Raw genomic sequence first — 24,022 nt, 5'->3', positions numbered from 1 at the left:
CTAACAGATTACTGCACCGAAAATCACTCACAAAACCTTATTATTTATCTTTTCTCCACATCCATGACATCGTTTCACATCGTGAGGTGACACAGAATCGAAGGGTACCCTCATTATCACTCAATTATACGAAATCGCGACGTTATAAACAAAAACAGACATCAAAACATGTGGCGCTAGGAAGCTAAAAATGCTAACATGGTTACCTTGGCTCTGTAGTCTCTCTAAAGTGGTCTTCAATGGCATTAAAACGATAAAAACGCTGCTGAAGTTAATCAATAGGTTAATCTAATGTGTCTGTGTCCCTTTTAAATTATTTCTGATAATCCATAAGCATTAAAACTGCTTTTCCGTTTCCAGATGTCAAAGCTACAGATAGGTTCACCCTGATGGAAAATTACATGTGCGAAGCACCCACCTTTTCTCTTCACAATGAGTGTGTGTGGGGGACTGCCCCTTCGATTCTATTGGCTCTAACGGTCAGTGTCAACCATCAAAATCGAGCAAGGGGGGCCAGAGATATGGAAAATCCACCCAAATGACCCCAGAAGTGGTTTCTTTTTGCTAAATCTCTCTAAAAAGGTCAAATGTCACTTGTTTTGCATCAATCTTGATACAGAGCACTTATTATATGTTGTACTTTGGATTCCTAAAGCTTTTAGTCTACTAACCCATCATCCAAGGGTGGTTTTCACTATAAGTAAAAAAGAATCTTTGGACGGACACTATCATTTACAGTTTTTTACTATGTAAAATCTGAATTTTCTTTAAAATAAAAAACATCTATATTGAATCTGACTTTTCTACATCCAACTCACAGGTTTATCATTACTTTGAGAAAAAAGATTATTAATTTAACCCTTTTAGAAGGGAAGATATGGTCATTTGTTCTGGGAATGTCATTTTCGAGCCTGAGACCTGAAAAACAGGCTCAGGGCTTAACAGGTTAATGAGACACAAACGACAAAAAAGCTTGCCAACATAAACATGGAAGCAATGGTCAGGAGTTACAGGCCAGGATGCACAGGTTTTTCCTCTTGAAGTGTTTGGGAAGTGATCACACCGTAAACATTCCCACAATATTCAATGATAGTTTGCAAAAATAAAAAATCTGTCATTAGGTTTGTTGTACACAAGACTATTGGAGATACAAATGGAGCTGCTTTCTTTCCAGTCTAATATTAATGAAAGGAACATCTATTCTGTAAATCTGTAAAACATATTTTTGATGTGGGTTTTATGAGCTATGCCAAGGCTTAAATAAATGATCAAAATAAAATGTCCTTTTCCTTTCCTTTTCTCTTCTCCACATTTTTTCCTGGTCCGAGAGGAGAGGGGTTAACTTAGGAGAGGTAAAGAGTGAAAGGGAAATTCATTCATTTACTCCACCCTAAACAAAACATCCTGGCATTTCCCGTAAAAGCGTTAAAGATCAGAAAGCTTCCAGTGTCCTGAAGTAGTCTGGCTAACAGAGGGATGAACAATCTTATAAACAGGAAATCAATAATTAGGTTTTTCCATTTCCCATAGCAGTTTTGGGGTTTGCCCTACTTTCCATTTTGTCACACTGTAAGACTTAGTCATCATGTCAGATCAGTCCATTGGAAATCTCAAAAAAGGTTTCTGATATACTTTAGTTAACATAATGAGATAATAAAAGGCAGAAAATGTGGTGTTTTACATACTGGTGTGCTGTTTTAACACTCCAGTTCCATGTATTTGTGAAGTAAAATGCAATAAATCATCCATTAAATACACAGGAATACATGAGAGTAATTTATTTACATGTTAACCTGTTAAGCCCGACAGACCCCGGTACCGGGGCACTGCCGCAACATCTTGCAGGAAACAGTGTCTGAGGGCATGTTCATTTAATAAACTATGAATGTTTTATATCCATGTAACGGGAAGAAATTAATCTAACTGACCTTTTTTTTTTTTTTTTCAAAATAAAACCCACAATGCTAACACTGAGCCTCTGAATTAGCAATGAGCGATAAATGCTAACACCTTACTGCACCGAAAATCACTCACAAACACTTATTATTTATCTCTTCTCTACATCCATGACATCGTTTCACATCGTGAGGTGACACAGAATCGTTGGACACCCACATTATCACTGAATTATACTAAATGGCGACGTTATAAACAAAAACGGCCATCAAAACAGGTGGCGCTAGGTAGCTAAAAATGCTAACATTTTGTTAGTGGTCTTCAATGGCATTAAAACGATTAAAACGCTGCTGAAGTTAATTCATAGGTTAATCCAATGTGTCTGTGTCCCTTTGAAATGATTTCTGATAATCCATAAGCATTAAAACTGCTTTTCCGTTTCCAGATGTCAAAGCTAGAGATAGGTTCACTCTGATGGAAAATTACATGCGCGAAGCTCCCACCTTTTCTCTTCACAATGAGTGTGTGGGGGACTCCCCCTTCGATTCTATTGGCTCTAACGGTCAGAAAGAGGTGTTAACCATCAAAATCGACCAAGGGGGGCCAGAGATATGGGAAATCCACCCAAATGACCCCAGAAGTGGTTTCTTTTTGCTAAATCTCTCTAAAAAGTTCAAATGTCACTTGTTTTGCATCAATCTTGATACAGGGTACTTATTATATGTTGTACTTTGGATTCCTAAAGCTATTAGTCTACCTTACCATCATCCAAGGGTAGTTTTCACTATAAGTACAAAATAATCTTTGGACGGACACTATCATTTACAGTTTTTTACTATGTCAAATCTGAATTTTCTTTAAAATAAAAAACATCTATATTGATTCTGACTTTTCTACATCCAACTCACAGGTTTATCATTACTTTGAGAAAAAGATTATTAATTTAACCCTTTTAGAAGGGAAGATATGGTCATTTGTTCTGGGAATGTCATTTTCGAGCCTGAGACCTGAAAAACCAACACACTCTCGCTCCCAACGCGTCCAGGAGCGACGCTTGGTCAGAATTCCGTGGCGTCCAGTTGTGACGCGCCGAGTCTCCATCAGCGTCATAAACGGATGCAAAGAGCTTTCAACTGATTGCAATGTATTCCCATCGGCGGCGGTATTTGACGCTTAGGGAAGCACGGCATTCGTTTGTGTCGGCAGCTGTTAAAGGCAATGTGAGCGTCCATTCCCATTGGATAACGGAGAATTGTACACCCGGAAGTAAGTATTCTCCTTACTGTCGATTGATTTGACAGTGATATCTCCATTACTCATCCACTCAAAAACACCAGATTACCTTTGTTAATTAAACGACATTGATAGGTTTAAATTGTGTACAATGCTTTTGTGTTTTTTCACTTCAATTCTGAGACAACTTGTTTTCTCTGAAATGTGGAGCGCCAAAGAGACTACACTACCCACAATCCCCAGCTATTGTTGTGACGACTTCTGTCCGCTTTGCGACAAAACCTTGTGATAAGTGAACAAGCTCTGTGATTGGATGAAACATAAATATGTGATATCTGCACTACTCATTAACTAAAAAACACCAGATTATCCTTGTTAATGAAACGACATTGATAGGTTTTAGTGTACAATGCTTTTGTCACGTTTTCCCTTTCAATTCTGAGAAACAAGTAGTTTTGAGTTTTGGATGGCCGAAGACACTACACTACCCACAATCCTCAGCTATCTTCGCAAGGCCAGGTCTCGAGGTCACGTAGTTCACGTGATACATCGCTCGGAACCTTGAGACACCAGCAAGGTAAGCTGTAATAAACTCGACTGCTCACTTAATTTTCGACAATATTCAAATATAACACAAATAAAATATTTGGGTTATGTATTCAAGTCCCACCCAGGCAGCAGGATTCGTAAGACAGTACGAGAAACTTAAAGAAAATGTAGTCTGTAACAGTTATTTTCTTTTTTGTAATAACGGGTCATTTAGAAGCTAGCATTAGCCACCGTTTGGCTAGCTAGCTGTGTTAGTACAATGTCGTAGTCATCAAAGGAGCTAGCACTGTTAGTTGTATCGCTCATCAAAACAAAGAGGACTCTCTGGAGCGAAAGTATTTGTAATTATTATTATTTATTTATTATTTATTACTTAGCGGGAGTGTTTTACGTGTTCGGTGTAATGACGTAACATTTTTAGGACGCGTCACTGCGGTTGCTGGTCATTTGTTTTTTTTACCATAAGCTGTCATCAAGAAGGAATGCCATAATTTAATGTCATGATGTTTATATGTGAACAAATTACACAGTACATTAGAAGTCAGTACACATTAGCCTAATTATTAACAGAATGTTGTTCAATTTTGTTCAAAATGGAGTCACTTAGCATTGGCGTTTAAATGTTACATTCTATTATACAAAAACCCCACTTGTCATTTGTGTTTGAATATATTGAATATTCACATATGAATATATTAATTTGATTCAAACCATTGGAAGTTTGCGCACTATCTCAAGTATTCACAGCATATTAGACTGTATCTTCTATCTCTTCAATTGCATTTAATATAGAGCATGAACTTAATAACATATTTGTGTATTTGAGAACAAATTGATCAACTGACAGCAAACATTTTTGAGATAATCCCTCTATGTTTAACTTTCATTTGCAGAATGACAAAGCCCAAAACCCAACTGTGCCCCTCCTGCCAGGCCCCAAATTCCCTTGGGCGTAAAACATGTGTGGCGTGTGTCTGCCCCCTTCAAATAAATAAATTAAAAAAAAAAGAAGAAGCGGAATTGAAGGACTCTAGCTGGGGGGCTTCTGTGAAGAGCAACAGGAACGCCAGCAGGACCGTTAAGTCGGCCGAGCTATCTGTGAGTTTAAATGACTTATTATTTAAGATGTTTGGCCTCTCAGACGATTACATATCTTATTTGTCAAACAGCCTTGCCCTCAGTGAATGTGAAACCATTTTTCGGGCTTTAACAAACCAAAAGATTTGTATCATTGATCAATGTGCCTGTATGCAATCTTTTTCGCTCCAATTCTTGCAGGTTCTTAAACTACACACCCTTGGCTCCAGCCCGGTCCTTTTCCTTTGCAATAAGGGCCGCAGTGGGGAGATCCGTGGGGATCTGGTCCACCATTTTGGTAACACTGATGGGGTCGTTAGGGAGATCCTACTCAAAATGAGGAAACTCTATGAGTACCTCCTGAAAAGTAAGATCATCCTTGTACTTTATTATCTCATTGTGTAGTCGTCCATGGGCTTTGTGTCAATGCATTCATCAAATTCACACTTCTGTTACATCTATCCCGTTATATCATTAAAATGTCATCCCCCCCTGAGCCTTTTTTATATAATACAACCTATGCTGTATTATAGAACAAAGGCTGTCAACATGGGCTTGTCAGGGCCAGCATGTTATCACTGTGAACACTAAGATACTAATATGAGGGTACCACACTAATGGTATTGCAGTTACCTACTTTTTAGTTTTTATTTATAATTAATTATTTGTATGCATATTTCTTTATTTTGTATTGTGTTTTAAGCCTGTACAGCACTTTGGACAACATTGAAATGTGCTATACACAAATATTTAAAGGGTTGAATTGAATGCAAATGTCGACATTACTCACCTGTAGTTAGCAAGCATGCACATTATGCATGTGTCTGTAATACAAACACATCTCTGCAGGCATCATAAAGATATGAGGCTGCTCTGTTTTCCCAGTTTGTAACTCTTGCCTCCTCTCTTCATGTCTTAATCCCTCTCACATGAGATGGGAGAAGAGGAGGAGACACCTCGAGAGACGAGTTGAGGCAAAAGACATTCAATGAAATTAGACATCATGACACTCCTACCTCGCACCCTAATGTCCAGGACACACATGGTGCCGTACGCTGCACGTGTGCTTATCATTACGGCTTATGCTTTTTATCTGGGCATCCGTCGAAACATGTCAGAGCACCCACAGTTTCAAAATGACACAGAAGAAAAGTCATGCCTATTTTCTTCTGTGAGACGCACATGGTTCTTTGCAAAAACATACCCGGCAACAACCTGTCAAAAGTCTTATCACCATGTTTCATTACAGATTTAATGTATTTATCTGCAAGTTTTAAATTATTTCTAGTTTAATGAGAGAAGCTGCTCCAGACTGCAACTACATTTTCATTATGATCATGGTCTTAACTAAATACGATAAGTTGTTGTGTTAAACACTGATATGAAAAACATAGCAATATGTCTACAGTCAGCTGTGGTAGCTTAAAAACATTATTTTCACACTACCTGAATTTCATTCACTTAAGAACTACCTGGTTGATTTATAATAAGAGGGAAATTCAATGCATTTAATTAATTTCTTGCAAGTAAGGCAAAAAATAAGTCTTCCTTAAAATGTGTTCTGTTAATTTTCCCTTGTATTATTTTCAACATTTGCAGTGTGTGCTGCACAACAAGCTGCATCGACATCTGCTGGTCCACCAGCCCCCCCTGGACCAGAGCAAGAGCCAGAGCGAGAGACGGAGCGAGAGCCAGAGCGAGAGACGGAGCGAGAGACAGAGACGGAGCGAGAGACAGAGCCAGAGCGAGAGCCAGAGCCAGAGCTTCCGGAGACATTTACTCTCCATCTTTTTTCTCTTCCTCCACCTCCTCCATGCTCCCAGCCTTCTCTCTCCCCATTGTCTTCTCCTCCACCTCCTCTATGCTCCCAGCCTTCTCTCTCCCCATTGTCTTCTCCTCCACCTCCTCCATGCTCCCAGCCTTCTCTTCCCCCCTTGTCTTCTCCTCCACCTCCTCCATGCTCCCAGCCTTCTCTCTCCCCCTTGTCTTCTCCTCCACCTCCTCCATGCTCCCAGCCTTCTCTCCCCCCCTTGTCTTCTCCTCCACCTCCTCCATGCTCCCAGCCTTCTCTCTCCCCATTGTCTTCTCCTCCACCTCCTCCATGCTCCCAGCCTTCTCTCTCCCCATTGTCTTCTCCTCCACCTCCTCCATGCTCCCAGCCTTCTCTCTCCTCCTTGTCTTCTCCTCCACCTCCTCCATGCTCCCAGCCTTCTCTCTCCTCCTTGTCTTCTCCTCCACCTCCTCCATGCTCCCAGCCTTCTCTCTCCTCCTTGTCTTCTCCTCCACCTCCTCCATGCTCCCAGCCTTCTCTCTCCTCCTTGTCTTCTCCTCCACCTCCTCCATGCTCCCAGCCTTCTCTCTCCTCCTTTTCTTCTCCTCCACCTCCTCCATGCTCCCAGCCTTCTCTCTCCTCCTTTTCTTCTCCTCCACCTCCTCCATGCTCCCAGCCTTCTCTCTCCTCCTTGTCTTCTCCTCCACCGCCTCCACCGTCAAAGAAAAGTCGAAAAGGTTCGATTTGCACTATACTATATACTATACAATACATTTCTTTAAATGATTGTTTGGAAGACTTATTACCTAATTATTAAAATGGTGTTATTTATTTTTAGAATGCAGGAAACACAGGACCCAGAAGGTGTTCCTCTATGAGAGCATTGTGGAAAGAAGAGTTTTTAATGTAAGTGTGTTATAATTTCTTCCTTTTTGTTTTTCTTGTTAAATAACATAAAAACGTACAGAACATTATTGGTACCGTCTACAGACCATCAGTGAGATATCTGCACAGAGCCCAAACGATACTAACATATAACGCCTCTGAATCCAGAGATACACAAGTATCCACTATCGTACAAGTATGGAGCGGTGAGGTTCCTCAATCCATCCTCGACACTGCACCTTTTGTTGTCATTGTAAGCATTACAGGACTATGTTTTGCATCACCTTATAACCTTGTGTTGTAGGAAACTCCCAGTCTTAAAGAAGCTGCTCCATACTGGTACGATAGTGGATTCTTCTGTATCTCTGGTTTCAGATGCTGTTGTCTGTTAGTATTGTTTATGTGTAGAAATCTAACCTTATTGATGGTCTATAAATGGTACAAATAATGTTCTGTAAAGTTGTATCACCTAACTTTGTAAAGTATCTCTCATTAATATTTCTGTCCATTTCATGTCATGCCTTTCAGCAAAGACAAGAAGTGAAAATTCGCTGGACACCATGCTCCGAGTGGTAAGTTTTTCCTTAATGACCATACATGTATGTGTTGTACTGGAAGCAAAGGGTTTATACACTGATACAGTAGGCTCATCTCAATTGAATACTTTTGTATTGTATGTTGTTATGTAATTTGTCCTACAGAAGAGAGACACAAATCACTAACATATGTATTAGTTATGCTACCCGTATTTGTATATATCCTAAATGTTTGACGTGCTGTGGGTCTACCACACATGCATCACAAACCACAAGTAAGAACTGTATGTTATTATTTTATAATCAAAAAATTATTATAGAATTTGTAAGTATATTTCACACACTTTAATGTTTTTATAGAGTTCGATCTCCTGATTCGTTTAAGAGATTTAATATATTTTACTCTTAATGAAGCACTTTAAACATTTAATGACTCTGATCCTCCTTTAACGGTAAGACCAGCTGCAGTGAGCAGAGGCTGTGCAGCTGGGGGCGGAGGTCTGATGCGCACACAGACACACACATACACATACACACAGACACACACACACACACACACACACACACACACACACACACACACACACACACACACACACACACACGCACACACACACACACAATACGTTTTTTCAATAAATTGTTTCAATAAATTGTTGTTTCTGTTGTGTATTTTTTGTACAATTATTTCTCAATAGGGTAAAGCCATTTAAAATGTTTTAGTTTTTGGTATGTTAATGCAAATGTGACAATCATTATTTTCGGGCTGCCTCAGTCTTAAAACACAAGATAGATATCAATTTGTGTTATGGTCTTCTGTATATGTCATGAATAATACTGGTACAATTAGAATTTGCCCCAAAACGTGGAAATGCAGACCAGATCTTCTAAATGCCAGCGACCGGAACATCAGGAGCATCTCTAAAAGACGATATGTGACAGTCCTGCAGCAACGGACCATATGAGAAACATTATGTTAAAACCTAGAAACTTATTCTAAACCTACTATCAAAGTATTCACCTGAAATTTAGCACAATTTGGCTCCTGTTAAAAGCACTATTTGAAAATGTAGATTTGTCAGGTCAACATGTGACTTATCTGGTTTGCTATAACAGTTTTACTCCCCAGTTGAACTGTATTTGACAATCATTAAATTCACAAACATAATTTGGGAAATAAATCAAAGACAATAGTGTAAATAAGAAAGGTTTAGTTTTTGAAACTTGTAATGGAGACGTTGATACATTAACTGTCAGCAGTATTTATTGTTACTTTGTAATTCTACTCCACCACAATTCAGAGGGTAACCTTAACCTATTTAGCACATCCCTTTCAAGATGTTCTAAGGTTTATTGACATCATATACACAACTACGGTGTAGTTATGCAATGAATGACAAACTTCGCAGGTTCGTCAACAGTGCATTACAAGAGATCTATCAATATGTTTATACCTCCACCATTAAACAGTCATATTCTGCACATTTCTTATACTATCTACATACATCTTATAAGAGTATAATTAATATGTAATGTCAGTTAAAATAAGTGCTTAAACGTAGTTAACATTGCAGGAAAGTTGATTGTCAAGTCCCAAAACAAATTATGCAATATATCAGGGTTGCCAACTCTCACGCATCTGGCGTGTGACACACGCGTTCACTCTCAATCTCACGCTCTCACGCTGCCCAACCTATTCTCACGCCAAAAACAAGATGAACCGGCGATCATTTTTGGTTGGTTATTTACAATGTTGAGTTGACAGCTGCTCAAGCTGTCAATCCGCTCCCTCCCGGCCCCCACCACTCTTAACAACGTTAACAGACAGCAGAGCAGTGGGAGCCGGTTGTTCAATCCCCGACCCGTATTGCGCATGCGCAGATCTAAGATCCAGTAGAAATGATAAAAAGTAAAAGTCTGCTGCTTATTGTTCTACTAGGCCAAAATAGAGTCAAAGAGTATATGAGAGTGAGAGTGTGTTAATTAATATATTTGGCAGTTTGGAGTAAGTCTGTAGATTTGTTTGTGTGTGTGTGTTTCATGTATAGGCCTCTCACGATAATTAATTTTGTTGGATACATTTTCCCGGAAATTATTGCGATAAACGATAGTATTGTCGGCACCGTTGTATGACCATTTTAGACCACTGACATAATGATAATATATAATAATAATTCAAGTACATCCTTTCAAACTGCTTGTCACATCCTCATGTAAATGGCAATTTATCGAGTTCATTTTTATTTATCGTACGATAAGTCAATTATTTGCTTATCGCGACAGGCACAATAAAACAGTGGAAACAAACATGTGTTTGACTTTCATTAGTGAATGAAACTTTGTGCCCTTTATAGTCTGTGTCCAATATTGTGTATTTGCATATATTGTATATATATCCAATATATATGCTAAGGTCCCGCTACTGACATGATAGCAGTCATTTAGTGCGCATATGTGTAATTAAACCCATGATATCAAAATCTCACTCCAGCCAGGTACCCAAAGTTGGCAACCCTGAATATTAGACTTTAAGTACTTTGTCAGGCTTAATATTTATCTGTAGATTTACCAAAGCTTTTTGCTTACATGTATTTAAAAGAAGACCTTAACTTAAAGTATTATTTAATGTTTTAATAAAGCCTGATTAGTTTGCCTGATTTGCACATCCTCCTATTAATATCTGTATACATCCGGCACTAAACTTTTATTGTAGAGATCACTTACAGTAGCCTATCTTGTTGATATTTTCTATTCTATATTTCTATTCTATATTTCTATCATTGACCTTCTACTTTCCCCCTATTTGTATGTACTCTTAATATTTAAATGTTTTCATCAAATGTAACCCATTCAACAAAACATGCAGCAGAGATTAGCAACACAACCTTACCGGCATTGCAATGACTGTAAATGTGTAATAACGTGCTTTAACCACTAGGTGAATAATACAGACGTATAAAGTACACATGGTATACAATGCTATCAAAAACACATTATGTTAATTTACATATCTAACTACCATTATCAAGCTAAATATGGACTATATGAGGCTAAGGCATTGTACCAGGTGTAGGCTAATTATGTAGGCTAAGTCAAAAACAGGCAACTGATGAGGTGTTTGAAAGGTAATTTATGAGGATCAAACAAATGAGGTACACAGATTACAATGCCATTTTATCTGTTTCATTATTAGTGTAGGACAGATATGTATATATAACACCTGAAGATGTTTTATTCATGTTAGTCATTACTTTTAATACTAGTTGAACATTATATTTTTACATTTGTATGTTTAAAAAAATATATGTTTCTAGTTATTGTGCTTTTTATCATGTTTTATTATTGTACTCCCATTGTGTTATTTAATATTGTAGTTATTGCCTGTACAGCACTTTGGTCAACTGAAGGTTGTTTTAAATGTGATATATACAGGATATAGCTATATTATTGCACATATTTTAAAACATCAGACAAAAAGGTTTATCCGCCCCCTCATGGTGCTAATCAGAATGTGTGTTTGCTAAACAGAGATACAAACAGAACATGAGTGAACAGTCAAAACAATTTTTATCAACTTTATTGTTATGGGACCTTGTTTACATAGTGTTTCAGAGTAGACATGTAATAACATCTGAATAAAATGAAATGATAAAAAATGCCTTCAACAGCATATCAACAACCTGAAGAATAACTTACTGGACATACATATTAAGACATTAAGAAATGTGTCATTTTTTTTTGTCGGAGGACCGCAGCTGACGAGAGGGGGTGTAGGGCTGAAGGAGGTCAGAGATGTATGCAGGGGCTAGGGAGTGGAGAGATGTGTAGGTTAGCAGGAGGAGTTTGTACTGGATGCGTGACTTGACCGGGAGCCAGTGAAGGTGGAGGAGGATGGGGGTGATGTGTTGCCAGGGCTTAGTGCGGGTGAGGAGCCTGGCTGCAGAGTTCTGGACGTACTGGAGCCTGTCCAGGGCTTTGCAGGTGACCCCGAACAGAACTCCATTGCAGTAGTCCAGGCGTGAGGAGATGAAGGTATGTATTAATGTTTCTGCAACGGGGTCGGGGAGAGAGGGCCGGAGTCTGGAGATGTTTCGAAGGTGAAAAAAAGCAGTTTTGACAGTAGACCTGATGTGGGAGTTGAAGGTGAGGCTAGAGTCCAGAGTGACGCCCAGGCTGGATGGAGCAGCCATCGACGGTGAGGAGCAGATCTCCAACCTTCCGGAGCAGTGTTTTTGGGGCCACAACCATGAGCTCTGTTTTGTTTTTGTTGAGTTTCAGTAGGTTTGTTGACATCCAGGTTTGGATGTTGCGGAGGCAGTTGACTAGTGACAGCTGGGATGATGGATTGGTACTGATGTAGAGTTGGGTGTCGTCGGCATAGGAGTGGAAGTTGAGACCATGTTGGCGGAGTATTTCACAGAGGGGGAGCATGTAGATGTTAAATAGAAGGTAGTCTGGAGGGGGCTTCACCGTGTGTCATCAGAGCTGTCAGAGTCGCAGTCAGAAGACTCATCTGAAAGACTTTGCAAGAAGCTGATGGTCTCTGCTCCAGTCAAAAGCTGCAGATAGCATCGTCTAGCATGAGTCTTCATTTCTCCGATGTCGTGCTGCTTTTTCCTAAACATGCTCTGAAGACCTTTCATCCCGTCTTCGCTCAGGCCCAATGGTGAATCTTAAATGTATAAGATAAAGACAATATTAGTTACTTCATCACCTATCACTGATGTGTAAAGTCATGCAAAGTAAAAATGTAATATATACTGTACTTTGCAGGCAGGACATCTCTTTCAGGGAATCACTGCGGGTTGAAAGGACCTTCCAGTGTTGGTTCATTTCTGTGACGAGAATCTTCTTCTCCTCCTGTAGTCTCTTCACTGCCATGACAAGGTCGAATGCTCTTCTCTTTGTCCTGAGGTCGAAAGAGTCTGCAAAGCATTTATGAGAAAACATGAATTAATGTGTATGAAAGATCAACATTCAAAGAATCTATGAAGTCTTAAATAGATTTATATATCAGACATGAAGGTTTTCCACATTTGCTGTGAGCATTCAGCAGACTGGTGTACTTACCACTGTTTGGTAGCTGCCATGGCCAAGCTTTCTCCACAGACAGAATGGCTTCGAGGCACAGCGCTTCTGTGCTTGGAACCATTGAGTTGTATTTCTCAACTGTGGCTGTCAGGACCCCTTTCTCATCCCTGATCTTGCGGCGGATCCGGGAACGACCTTTGTTGCTGTCTGTGTCTTTGTAGAGACGCTGCGAACGTCTCTTGACACTTACTGTCAGCATTTCGATCTTGCTGGCCAAGGCAGCAGCATCCCTTGGGTTGTTTGTTGTTGCTTTTTAGAGGAAATAGGTGTATTAAGCACAGTAATTCACAATAACAGTGACATTTGATCAAATGTTTTAATATTATTTTATTACATATGCTTCATGAAAAATAAGTAATGCAAATGTCAATAGAGGGTTATCACTAATTCTGAAAATTTTAAATAAATTGATAAATCATGACTACAAAAAAGTTGAAAAACGTCATTAAGATTGTTCTCACTTTCTGCCCACTCATTCACATCTCTGACCCAGTCTTCCAGCTGCTTTTCAGTCACTGCCAACTCAGCCTTCATGGACTCCAGGTTCTGCAATTGCTTTTCCAGAGCTTTTGTGGTCTACAAACGTCAAACAATTAAAGACAAGTAAATACAGAAATCTACATTTAGGCTGCAGCCACAAATAATTCTTCTAAAACTATGTTATTACCTTCAGATATCTGCGGGACAGTGAGGTGGCCAAGTTGCTGACTTTTTGCTGATTCCAGCGCATGGCCATCAGCGTCAGCATGTCTGTACGTCCTGCAAAAGAGAATATCACATTATTACTATTCCTCTTACTTCTTATACTGTAACTGGGGTTTATACTATATTGCCATCCTAAATGGTGTTCTATGGTCATAACCGTCAATGAGCTTTTATGAGTTTCTGTTGTTGGTGTAATTTGTTAGTGTAATCTGTGCCTTTCTGAACATTTTTTGAAAACTGACAGTAAAGGTTCTATCGTAACTCACCTGCTTTTGACATGTGTTTTGTGGTCACTGCTATCCGTGAGAGGAAGGCATTGACCTGTTCCACCTCCTCCCCTAGGGTTAGTCCAGCCCCCTCTTGATATGCCCCACTCCATTTCACCTGTTTAAAATATATTCAAAAGTACGACTCGTTACAACTTGTCACTATTCACAAGGAGGTTTTTACATAAAGTGATTGTGTCACATGGTAACAATTCCTTACTTCACATTTGAAGTCATGCGCTTTGGCATGAAACACTGAGAGAAAGGGCTTCATGTTGAGAAGATGCTGGAGCTCTGGACAGCTTTTTGTGATTCTCTGGAGGTAGGGCCAATATTTGCAGGTCACATCCATGCAAAAGAACATACTACTGGCCAGCTTTTTCTGTAGGTACAGGGGATAAGCAAAGATTTCTCCCCTGTACATATTGAGAGCACAGAGGAGCACTCCATGTCGACAGACGGCAAGCTCTAATCCCTCCTCATCCAGCTTGCCGGCTGATTTTTGGGAGGTCTCTCTGGCTGCCGACCACTGTCCTCCACAAACACCTCTTCCGGAGACCTAATATATAAAAATGTATTGATGAAAATGGTGCAAAGACTAACCTAACCAAACCCTTCATTAGGATATTATATTATACATAATTAGAGTCTGCAATATTACATGTTTGGTTGTGGTGTGTATATAGTCCACAAATCTTGAGACGTCTTCATCCCTGGCTATAAAGACACCGTCAAAGATGGCCTGTTCCTCAGATCTAAATAAATCAAAGGAGCAATGTATGACATCTCAGATTATTGATTGATTGATTGGTTCACATCAAGATACTTTTGTTTCGTTATTTGTTCAAATACTGTGACATTATATATTTTCTATAGTACCTAGCTGCATTCTTGAAACGGTAATGCTTGCGGTTTCCATCCACGGAAACTGCAAGCATATCAGGGCTACACGCAGGACAGGTGAAGGGCTCCTCCTTGCACATGATGTCGACCTCATAACGCACAGCCTCCCACTCAAAGAAACTTTTGATGAAGCTGTCAGTTGAGATCTTCCCAGTCTATAACAAAATAAGGACATCAACAGATAATTATGTCAAAAATAAATTATAAATTATAAGGACACAGCTTACAATTTGTACAATACAAATAGATCAAAAAGGACAAGTAACTTCAATACTCACACGGCCGAAGCGCAACGTTCGCTGATCGAGCATCCTTAAATATGCCTGAAAGGATAGTCCAGGTGCAGCCATTTTCATTTCTTCAAATGAGAAGAAAACATCTGTGGCATAAATGGTGGTGAAGTGAAGGGTAGCTGGCCAGTAGTCACTCCGAAGAAAGTCGTCAACCCCAGTCGTCCATGTCGCAGCGCATGCTTCACAAGCCAACTCTGGCATGCTTAGCTCATATCGTCCTTGAAAAACAGACAAGGTGTTTTTAATACATTTGGTATTCTTTACTCAATACCCATGTTAAGGTTTAATAGACAAGCTATCCCACATGTCTTTGAGAAGGGTTGGATATTATCAAGAAGAAACTTCAATAACATCTATCTTAAGAAACAAGACAAACATTCTTCCCATTCTTACCATTCATTGTGATCACAGTCACAGTCTTTCCTGGCTTGAGGCTCAATGACTCTGATGCACAACCACAGATTTGGTCCGGGATCTCCACAGGTACAAACCGCACTGGAAAAAAATTCAAATGGGAATTAAAAATAATTTGTCTCTTTTGAAAAATACTACATTGTTATGTGACATATTTAGGATTTAACTTTACATCAGAACATTAAAAAGAGACTTAAGCACACTGCTGGGAATTAACACAGAGATGTTGAGGAAGCTCACATTTTCAAAATGAAATTCTCAACAAGTCCAGCAAGAAAATGTACATTCACAAACCAGAACTTACCACAGGAGCAAAGGGCCATATTTAGTACATGTGTTGTTGGGGCCAATGGCTGGAAGTAACCTGCAGTAGTAGCATCTCTGTTGTGGAGGGGGTGTCTGGTGTGCATGCTGACATCACAGTCAGCACAGAAGAAGGGATGTGGTCGGCAATCCCGGCACCGGACAACAGACGTTTTGCTCCAACACTGTTGGCAAATGTGTGTTCCCACATTTGCTTGGGCCACTACGGTGTTAACCAGATGTGGTCTCGCTGCCCTCCAGCTCTCTGAAAAAAAACTTTTTCGAGTGCTCCAGTTGGTCGATGCCAGCAGAGAAGCACTTGGGGTTTGTGCTACCACCTCATCTCCTGTAGTATCGCTCAGAGACTGCTGGAGATCTCGTAGAAACCCCTCTGTTAAAATGGTACAATAAAGTCCAAAGCACAATGATTAGTTTTCTTTAAAACATACTGGATGGAGTGGTTTTGAAAGCTGTAACTACTGTGTTCTTAATTCTAGCAAATTATGAAGTTTAGAAATGAAGTACGTATCACATAAAGATACAAGTATGAATATGTGTTTCGGGCTAACCAGACCAAATGAAGTACATACCAACAGTCTCTGGAGCGATAGCTGGAGCAAAGACCAGATCACAGTCAGGGTCAGGAGCATCAACGGGGGGATCAGTGTTACGACTGCAGCCAGCTGTATCAGAAAAAACATTTATTTTATACCATTAAATTGTACTACTTTTCCCTTACCAAGAGTTATGTTTTCATTCATTTCATATACTCAAGTGCCTAGAAATATATATCTTATACTGACCCTGATTTGAGACATTCCGGGTTGAACGTGGTCTTGCAAAGATCAAGTTTCCCTCACTGTCTCTCTTCTTCCAGCACATCATTGACACTGCTGCTGCTGCTGCTGCTGCTGCTGCTGCTGCTGCTGCTGCTGCTGCTGCTGTTGCTGCTTCCACTTTACAAAGCAAATCATCATCACTCCGTAGGTCATCCCTTAACTCTTTCTGCTCAACCAGCTCATCTGCGCTTCTCAGGAGATCCTCAAGATCAGAATCACTCATTATAGTGAAGAGACACAGACAGAGACACAGAAGAAAGACTGACAACAGAGTTAGACAGAGAAATAAATAGAGAGATAGGAAGAGACTATCAAGTACAACACAGCAAGGACAGTTTAACAAGACAGACTTGGCTCTTAAAAGTGCCTTTGGGTTGTTTGGAGTTTGGAAAAACAAAGGGTTGTTTTTTGGAGAACAAATTGCAGGATCTGTTGAGAGAAAACAACATAATTTAGAAACTCAAAAATAAACAAACAATGCCAGTGTAATTGTTGTTGTTTACAATTTTCTACTTGGCTAATAACCAATTAATGCTTACTACTGTTGTCATTAAAGGTATTTTCACACCATCGCACAGCAAAATCACTGCCACCAGTCATTTAAATAAGTAATTTGTACAAAAATTATAAAAGTATTATTACTATTAATACTAAAAACACATGTATACAAAGTATTATTAATAGATTTACGATTCGAAAATTATAAAAGCAGAGTAGACATGTGGAGATTATCCGGCTGAACAAAACGTGATCCGTCTCTTAAATGTGTGTCAACCACAGACCTTATTTCGAGCTATTTTCCAAAATCCTATGGAGAAATTGCATTGCGTGTTCTAGCTAGCTAGCTAGCAAGCTAGCTCAGGCGAGTTCATTTGTTATATATATTCGTGGCTAAGTTTATTTCCTATAACTATGTGTTACCCATGCTCTTACCTTGATTCTGAAGAACTGCGACTCTCTCATCCAGGTTTGGTCACGTAAAGTGCAAAGGTATGCCGTCTTTACGACGGTACCTGAGGATTGTGGGTAATGTAATCGCAAAGCGGACAGAAGTCGTCACAACAATAGCTGGGGATTGTGGGTAGTGTAGTCTCTTTGGCGCTCCACATTTCAGAGAAAACAAGTTGTCTCAGAATTGAAGGGAAAAAACACAAAAGCATTGCACACAATTTAAACCTATCAATGTCGTTTAATTAACAAAGGTAATCTGGTGTTTTTGAGTGGATGAGTAATGGAGATATCACTGTCAAATCAATCGACAGTAAGGAGAATACTTACTTCCGGGTGTACAATTCTCCGTTATCCAATGGGAATGGACGCTCACATTGCCTTTAACAGCTGCCGACACAAACGAATGCCGTGCTTCCCTAAGCGTCAAATACCGCCGCCGATGGGAATACATTGCAATCAGTTGAAAGCTCTTTGCATCCGTTTATGACGCTGATGGAGACTCGGCGCGTCACAACTGGACACCACGGAATTCTGACCAAGCGTCGCTCCTGGACGCGTTGGGAGTGAGAGTGTGTTGGAAAAACAGGCTCAGGGCTTAACAGGTTAAAACAAACCATTCACTTTCTTATCAAATATCCAGTAAGCAGTTCTTTATTATACAGTTTTTGCACCCACCATAACTCGCCTCATGTGCCCTCACACACACACACACACACACACACACACACACACTAACACACACACACACACACACATGCACACAAAGTCTATGAGCACCACCACTGTGAAATATTTAACGTATCTTCTGTATTTTAGCTGCCCCTTACTGGATTGGCATTGTCTGTTTTACCCTGTGTTGCAAAAATGCAAAAGGCAGATGTCCATTTAATGAAATATAATTGACAATAAGGTTTTTTAATCTAATCTAATCTTAAATACTGCAGCAAGTGGTCGCCGCCTAACAATTTAAAACCTCCCTGCGGAAATCCAGCTTAGAAATAGACGGCTGGCTTATGCTGTAGACTTCATCACCTTGTAACAAAAAAGTAAGTATTTAAAACGTTATTATGGATACTTTACACATCAACAAAAAAACAAACATATTTTGATTTGAAAAATAAGCTAAATACAACACACACACACACACACACACACACACACACACACAATTACACATTAATTACATAACAGTTGTGTAAATTCATGTTCCTAAAATCCCCCTTTGTTCTGTAAAGTCAAACATTATTTTAGAGGCCTACTTTCTAAAAGCTTCTAAAACCTAGTGAGGGGGGGCTTGTGCAACTGTGCTAGGCTAACATTACTATGTTACAACCCTAATAGTGCTGTTACAACATAAATACAACAGATGAGCAGAGGTTGTTTAACACACACACACACCAAACAACATTAAATAATTACATGATATTATAAAATAAAAGTATTTACCAGAGTTTTTCCAGATCAGATCCAAATCAAGCCTCATTGTCTCCAGTGGTCACTTGTCTCTTTCTGGTGAATACTTAATCTCCTTATAAACCTGAATAGCACTAGCCAGGTCTATGGCTCAAGAACTGGGAACCAATCGGTGTAGTCCTGCTAGTTTAACAAATTAGCATGTTTGTATGGCAGAGAAAATACTTTAAAAAACGTATTTTTTTATATATATTATTATATATTCAGTAGACGAAGCCTTGTATATTTAGAAATGAATAATTTCATTTCACCCACACTCTTAACCTGTTAAGCACCTAGCCTGTTTTTCATGTTTCAGGCTCGAAAATGACATGCCCAAAACAAATGACTACAACTTAACTTCTAAAAGGGTTATATGAATAATTTATTTTATCAAAGCAAGGTTACATCTGTGAGTTGGATGTAGAAGTGTCAGAATCAATATAGATGTTTTTTATTTTAAAGAAAATTCAGATTTTACTGTAAATTATAGTGTCAGTCCAAAAATTCTTTTTTACTTATAGTGAAAACTACCCTTGGATGATGGGTTAGTAGACTAAAAGCTTTAGGAATCCAAAGTACAAAATATAATAAGTACCCTGTATCAAGATTGATGCAAAACAAGTGACATTTGACCTTTTTAGAGAGGTTTAGCCAAACCCACTCACTGAGGTGACACAGAATCGAAGGGTACCCTCATGATCACTCAATTATACGAAATCGCGACGTTATAAACAAAAACAGACATAAAAACATGTGGCGCTAGGAAGCTAAAAATGCTAACATGGTTACCTTGTCTCTGTAGTCTGCTCCAAAGTGGTCTTCAATGGCATTAAAACGATAAAAACGCTGATGAAGTTAATCCATAGGTTAATCCAATGTGTCTGTTTCCCTTTGAAATGATCTCTGATAATCCATGAGCAATAAGACTGCTTTTCCGTTTCTAGATGTGAGAGCGAGAGATAGCTTCACTCTCATGCAAAACTACATGCGCAAAGCCCCCACCTTTTTGTTTTACAACGTGTGTGTGTGGGGGAATCCCCCTTCGATTCTATTGGCTCTAACGGTCAGAAAGAGGTGTCAACCATCAAAATCGACAAAGGGGGGCCAGAGATATGGGAAAAAAAACATTTCCACCCAAATCACATCAGAGGTGGAGTTTTTTTGGCTAAACCTCTCTAAAAAGGTCAAATGTCACTTGTTTTGCATCAATCTTGATACAGGATACTTATTATATGTTGTACTTTGGATTCTTAAAGCTTTTAGTCTACTTTACCATCATCCAAGGGTAGTTTTCACTATAAGTAAAAAAGAATTTTTGGACGGACAGAATTTACAGTTTTTTACTATGTAAAATCTGAATTTTCTTTAAAATAAAAAACATCTATATTGTTCTGACTTTTCTACATCCAACTCACAGGTTTATCATTACTTTGAGAAAAAAGATTATTAATTTAACCCTTTTAGAAGGGAAGATATGGTCATTTGTTCTGGGAATGTCATTTTCGAGCCTGAGACCTGAAAAACAGGCTCAGGGCTTAACAGGTTAACACTGTAAACTTGACAGCTTTTTAACCCGCACCTCCTACTGGTTAAAGCACGTTATTACACGTTTAGAGTAATTGCAATGCAGGTAGATTGTGTTGCTTTTTAATGACTGTTTAAAATGCCTTTTTGTAAAGCACTTTTGAATGTGTTATATTTTATGAAAACATTTAAATATTAAGAGTATATACAAAATAGGAGGAAAGTAGAAGGTCAATGATAGAAATATAGAATAGAAAATATCAAGAAGATACTGTAAATGGTATCTAGAATAAAAACAGTTTAGTGCCAGATGTACAAAGATATTAATAGGAGGATGTGCAAAACAGACAAACTAATTTATTCAAACATTAAATAATACTTTAGGTTAAGGTCTTCTTTTAAATACATGTAAGCAAAAAGCTTTGGGGGTATCTATATTAAGCCTGACAAAGTACTTAACGTCTAATATATTGCATGGTTTGTTTTGGGACTTGAAAATCAACTTTCCTGCAATGTTAACTATGTTGAAGCACTTATTTTAACCGATATTATACATATTTATTATACTCTTATAAGATGTATGTAGATAGAATAAGAAATGTGCAGAATATGCCAGTTTAATGGTGGAGGTACACACATATTGATAGATCTCTTGTTGAGGAACCTATGACCCAAGTTTGTCATCATTGCATAACTACACTGTAGTTGTGTATATGATATTTCAATAAACCTTTGAAAATGTGCAAAATAGCCATTATATACAGTTTTTGATGAACAATTAGAGAATAACGAGTAATGGATATGCTTTATAGAGATCTGCAGATACATCTTTTGTCTTCTCAAGCACCAACTATCAAATATCTCGCCTGATTGTTTGCACTTGACAATCACCTTCACTGAATTTTACTCAGGTGTAACTAAAGTCTGATTTAAGGGTTGTTTATATTTCACATCATTAATCCAAATCTGTAAAGTAACTAAAATAAATGTAGTAAAAATACCAGGTTAACCTTAAAGAAAGCCCTCAGGATTATAAAAGACCCCCATCACCCCAGCCACAAACTGTTCTGTCTGCTGCCGTCTGGCAGGCGGTACTGCAGCATCCGGACTAAAACCACTAGACTCAGGGACAGCTTCATCCCACAGGCCAGAAGACTATTAAACACCTGAACTTTGAAACAACATCCATAACATTCATCTGGCTGCTACTTAGAAATTATTTGTCTAATATATCATATTCCAATCACTTGTATATAGACTCTTATCGCACTATTTAACTTCTTACTATTTCACTATTTTTCTTTTTGTATTTACTTGCACTATTTTTTCTGTGTATCTGTTTTATTGTGTTGCACTGTTGGAGGAGCCTGTGACCTAAGGGGGGGTAGTAGGACACGTTCGAGTCTTGATTTGGATAGTGTGTGTGGGGAGGCGTGTGGCGCAGTGGATAGAGCCTTGGTGTTGGGATCAGGGGGTCACAGGTTCAAAGCCCACTGCATTCAGCATGTCATTGTGTCCCTGAGACACTTCACCCCAAATTGCTCCTGTGGGGATTGCCCACAGTATTGAGTATGTAAGTCGCTTTGGATCAAAGCGTCTAACAAGTAACATGTAATGTAATGTGTGCCGTCGATGGGTTTCATTCATAGACTGTATATATAAAGGTTTCATTCCATTTCAAAGTGCTGTTTGACGCGGTGTAAACTTTGCGCACTGCCACTCCAACATCCAATCACAGAGCTTGAGAACTAATCACGGGGTTTGTCAAACAAAGCACATGGTGTAGTCCCAAACGATAGCTGGGGATTCTGGGTAGTGTAGTGTCTTCTGCAATCCTAAACTCCGAAAAAATATTTGTTTCTCCGAATCGAAGGGGAAAAACACAAAAGCATTGCACACAATTTAAACCAATCAATGTTGTGTAATTAACAAGGATAATCTGGTGTTTTTGAGTTGATGAGTAGTGCAGATATCACTGTAAAGTTAGTAAGGGGAATACTTACTTCCGGGTGTAAAATCCTCCGTTATCCAATGGGAATGGACGCTCACATTGCCTTTAAATGCCGCCGACATGGACCGATGCGGTGCTTCCCTGAGCGTCAAATACCGCCGCTGATGGGAATAAATTGCAATCAGTTGAAAGCTCTTTGCGTCCGTTTATGAAGCTGAAGGAGCCTCGGCGCGTCCCAACTGCACGCCACGGGACCCTGACCAAGCGTCGCTCCTGGACGCTTAGGGAGTGAGAGTGTGTTGCTTGGTATTACCCTTGTGTTTCGTTTTGCTAAAAATTGTTAATATTGTCTGATAGCTGAGTTTATTCCCGTTAAGTGGTATGACACATTCATAGTTTGTTAAATGTTAAGAAGCCCTCAGACGCTGTTTCTTGCAAGATGTTGCGTTTTGGGCATGGGGCTTAACTGCAGAGAGCATAGATCATTATCATCTGCATCATAAAGGTTTACAGTTTTTTCCTCAGAGACTAAAAAAGAGGCAAGGGGCCATCTCTTACTGCATTCTAATGCGTGTGTGTGTGTGTGTGTGTGTGTGTGTGTGTGTGTGTGTGTGTGTGTGTGTGTGTGTGTGTGTGTGTGTGTGTGTGTGTGTGTGTGTTGTGTGTGTGTGTGTGTGTGTGTGTGTGTGTGTGTGTGTGTGTGTGTGTGTGTGTGTGTGTGTGTGTGTGTGTGTGTGTGTGTGTGGTTTCACAGATTGATTACCTTTGTTACATGTTATTGTTGTGCAATGTTCAAAGACGTATAATTCTTAATTAGATGCAAATTTGAGGTTATTAACTGGATAAATTAACTATATTAATAGCTAAAATCTTTATTTTCTCAAGTGGACGGAAGTATTAGTTTATATCTTTGAAACAACAAGATCCACTATAATAATCTTGTGAGATCTAACACTTGTGAGATCACTGCAGGATATTAGAGTCTCCTCAGGTTAAAAAAAGAAGTTACTGCAGACAATCAGAGTTTGATGCATTGTTATTCTAAAAAAAACAGAATTGAACTGAAGACAGTGAGTCTGTTTCCTCACTTTATAGAAAGAGTTCCACCCCACATTGATATTTTAATGTTTTGACAGTGAAAAGGAATCTAACTTCGATACAACAAACAAATGTTAATACCTAGGCCGTCTCCGATACCGAACTCCGGTGCTGATAAGGCTCCGGTGAACGGCCGTCCAATCTTTTTATGACTTCAAAACCCCCCAGAATCTACATGCAAGATCAACGTAATCTGCTTAGGGGGGAGTTTACAACGTGGCCTCTAACACCGTCGTATCCCTATTTCTGGCACTCCAGCCACGGATGTCCGACCGCTAGGAT

General features: G+C 39.2%; 2 protein-coding genes and 1 long non-coding RNA gene across 4 annotated transcripts in view; 1 reads left to right on the top strand and 2 right to left on the bottom strand.

The window, feature by feature from the left end:
• LOC117477040 (NXPE family member 3-like) overlaps positions 1-24,022 on the bottom strand; it is a 45,863-nt gene that overhangs the window by 21,194 nt on the left and 647 nt on the right. The gene's annotated exons all lie outside the window — the stretch shown is intronic.
• On the top strand, positions 7,173-8,225 carry LOC117477049. Its single transcript, XR_004555306.1, has 3 exons — positions 7,173-7,263; positions 7,365-7,432; positions 7,940-8,225. It is a non-coding gene; the product is annotated as an uncharacterized LOC117477049 (long non-coding RNA).
• On the bottom strand, positions 11,509-17,907 carry LOC117477034. Of its 2 annotated transcripts, XM_034123740.1 has the most exons (15): positions 17,695-17,907; positions 16,726-17,190; positions 16,513-16,605; positions 15,924-16,313; positions 15,599-15,700; positions 15,191-15,423; positions 14,889-15,067; positions 14,671-14,764; positions 14,230-14,568; positions 14,010-14,127; positions 13,706-13,797; positions 13,500-13,614; positions 13,018-13,287; positions 12,714-12,872; positions 11,509-12,619 (listed from the first exon to the last, which is right to left on the bottom strand). In XM_034123740.1, exons 2-15 carry the CDS (start codon positions 16,982-16,984, stop codon positions 12,414-12,416), a joined length of 2,649 nt encoding a protein of 882 aa, XP_033979631.1. In that variant the 5' UTR covers positions 16,985-17,190; positions 17,695-17,907; the 3' UTR covers positions 11,509-12,413. The 2 variants fall into 2 exon arrangements, with proteins under 2 accessions (XP_033979631.1, XP_033979630.1); XM_034123739.1 differs by having other exon boundaries at positions 16,726-17,907.

Source organism: Trematomus bernacchii, unplaced genomic scaffold (genome assembly GCF_902827165.1).
Source record: "Trematomus bernacchii unplaced genomic scaffold, fTreBer1.1, whole genome shotgun sequence".
In the NCBI taxonomy this organism is placed as follows: Eukaryota; Metazoa; Chordata; class Actinopteri; order Perciformes; family Nototheniidae; genus Trematomus; species Trematomus bernacchii.
This window is presented reverse-complemented; position numbering and strand designations above follow the sequence as displayed.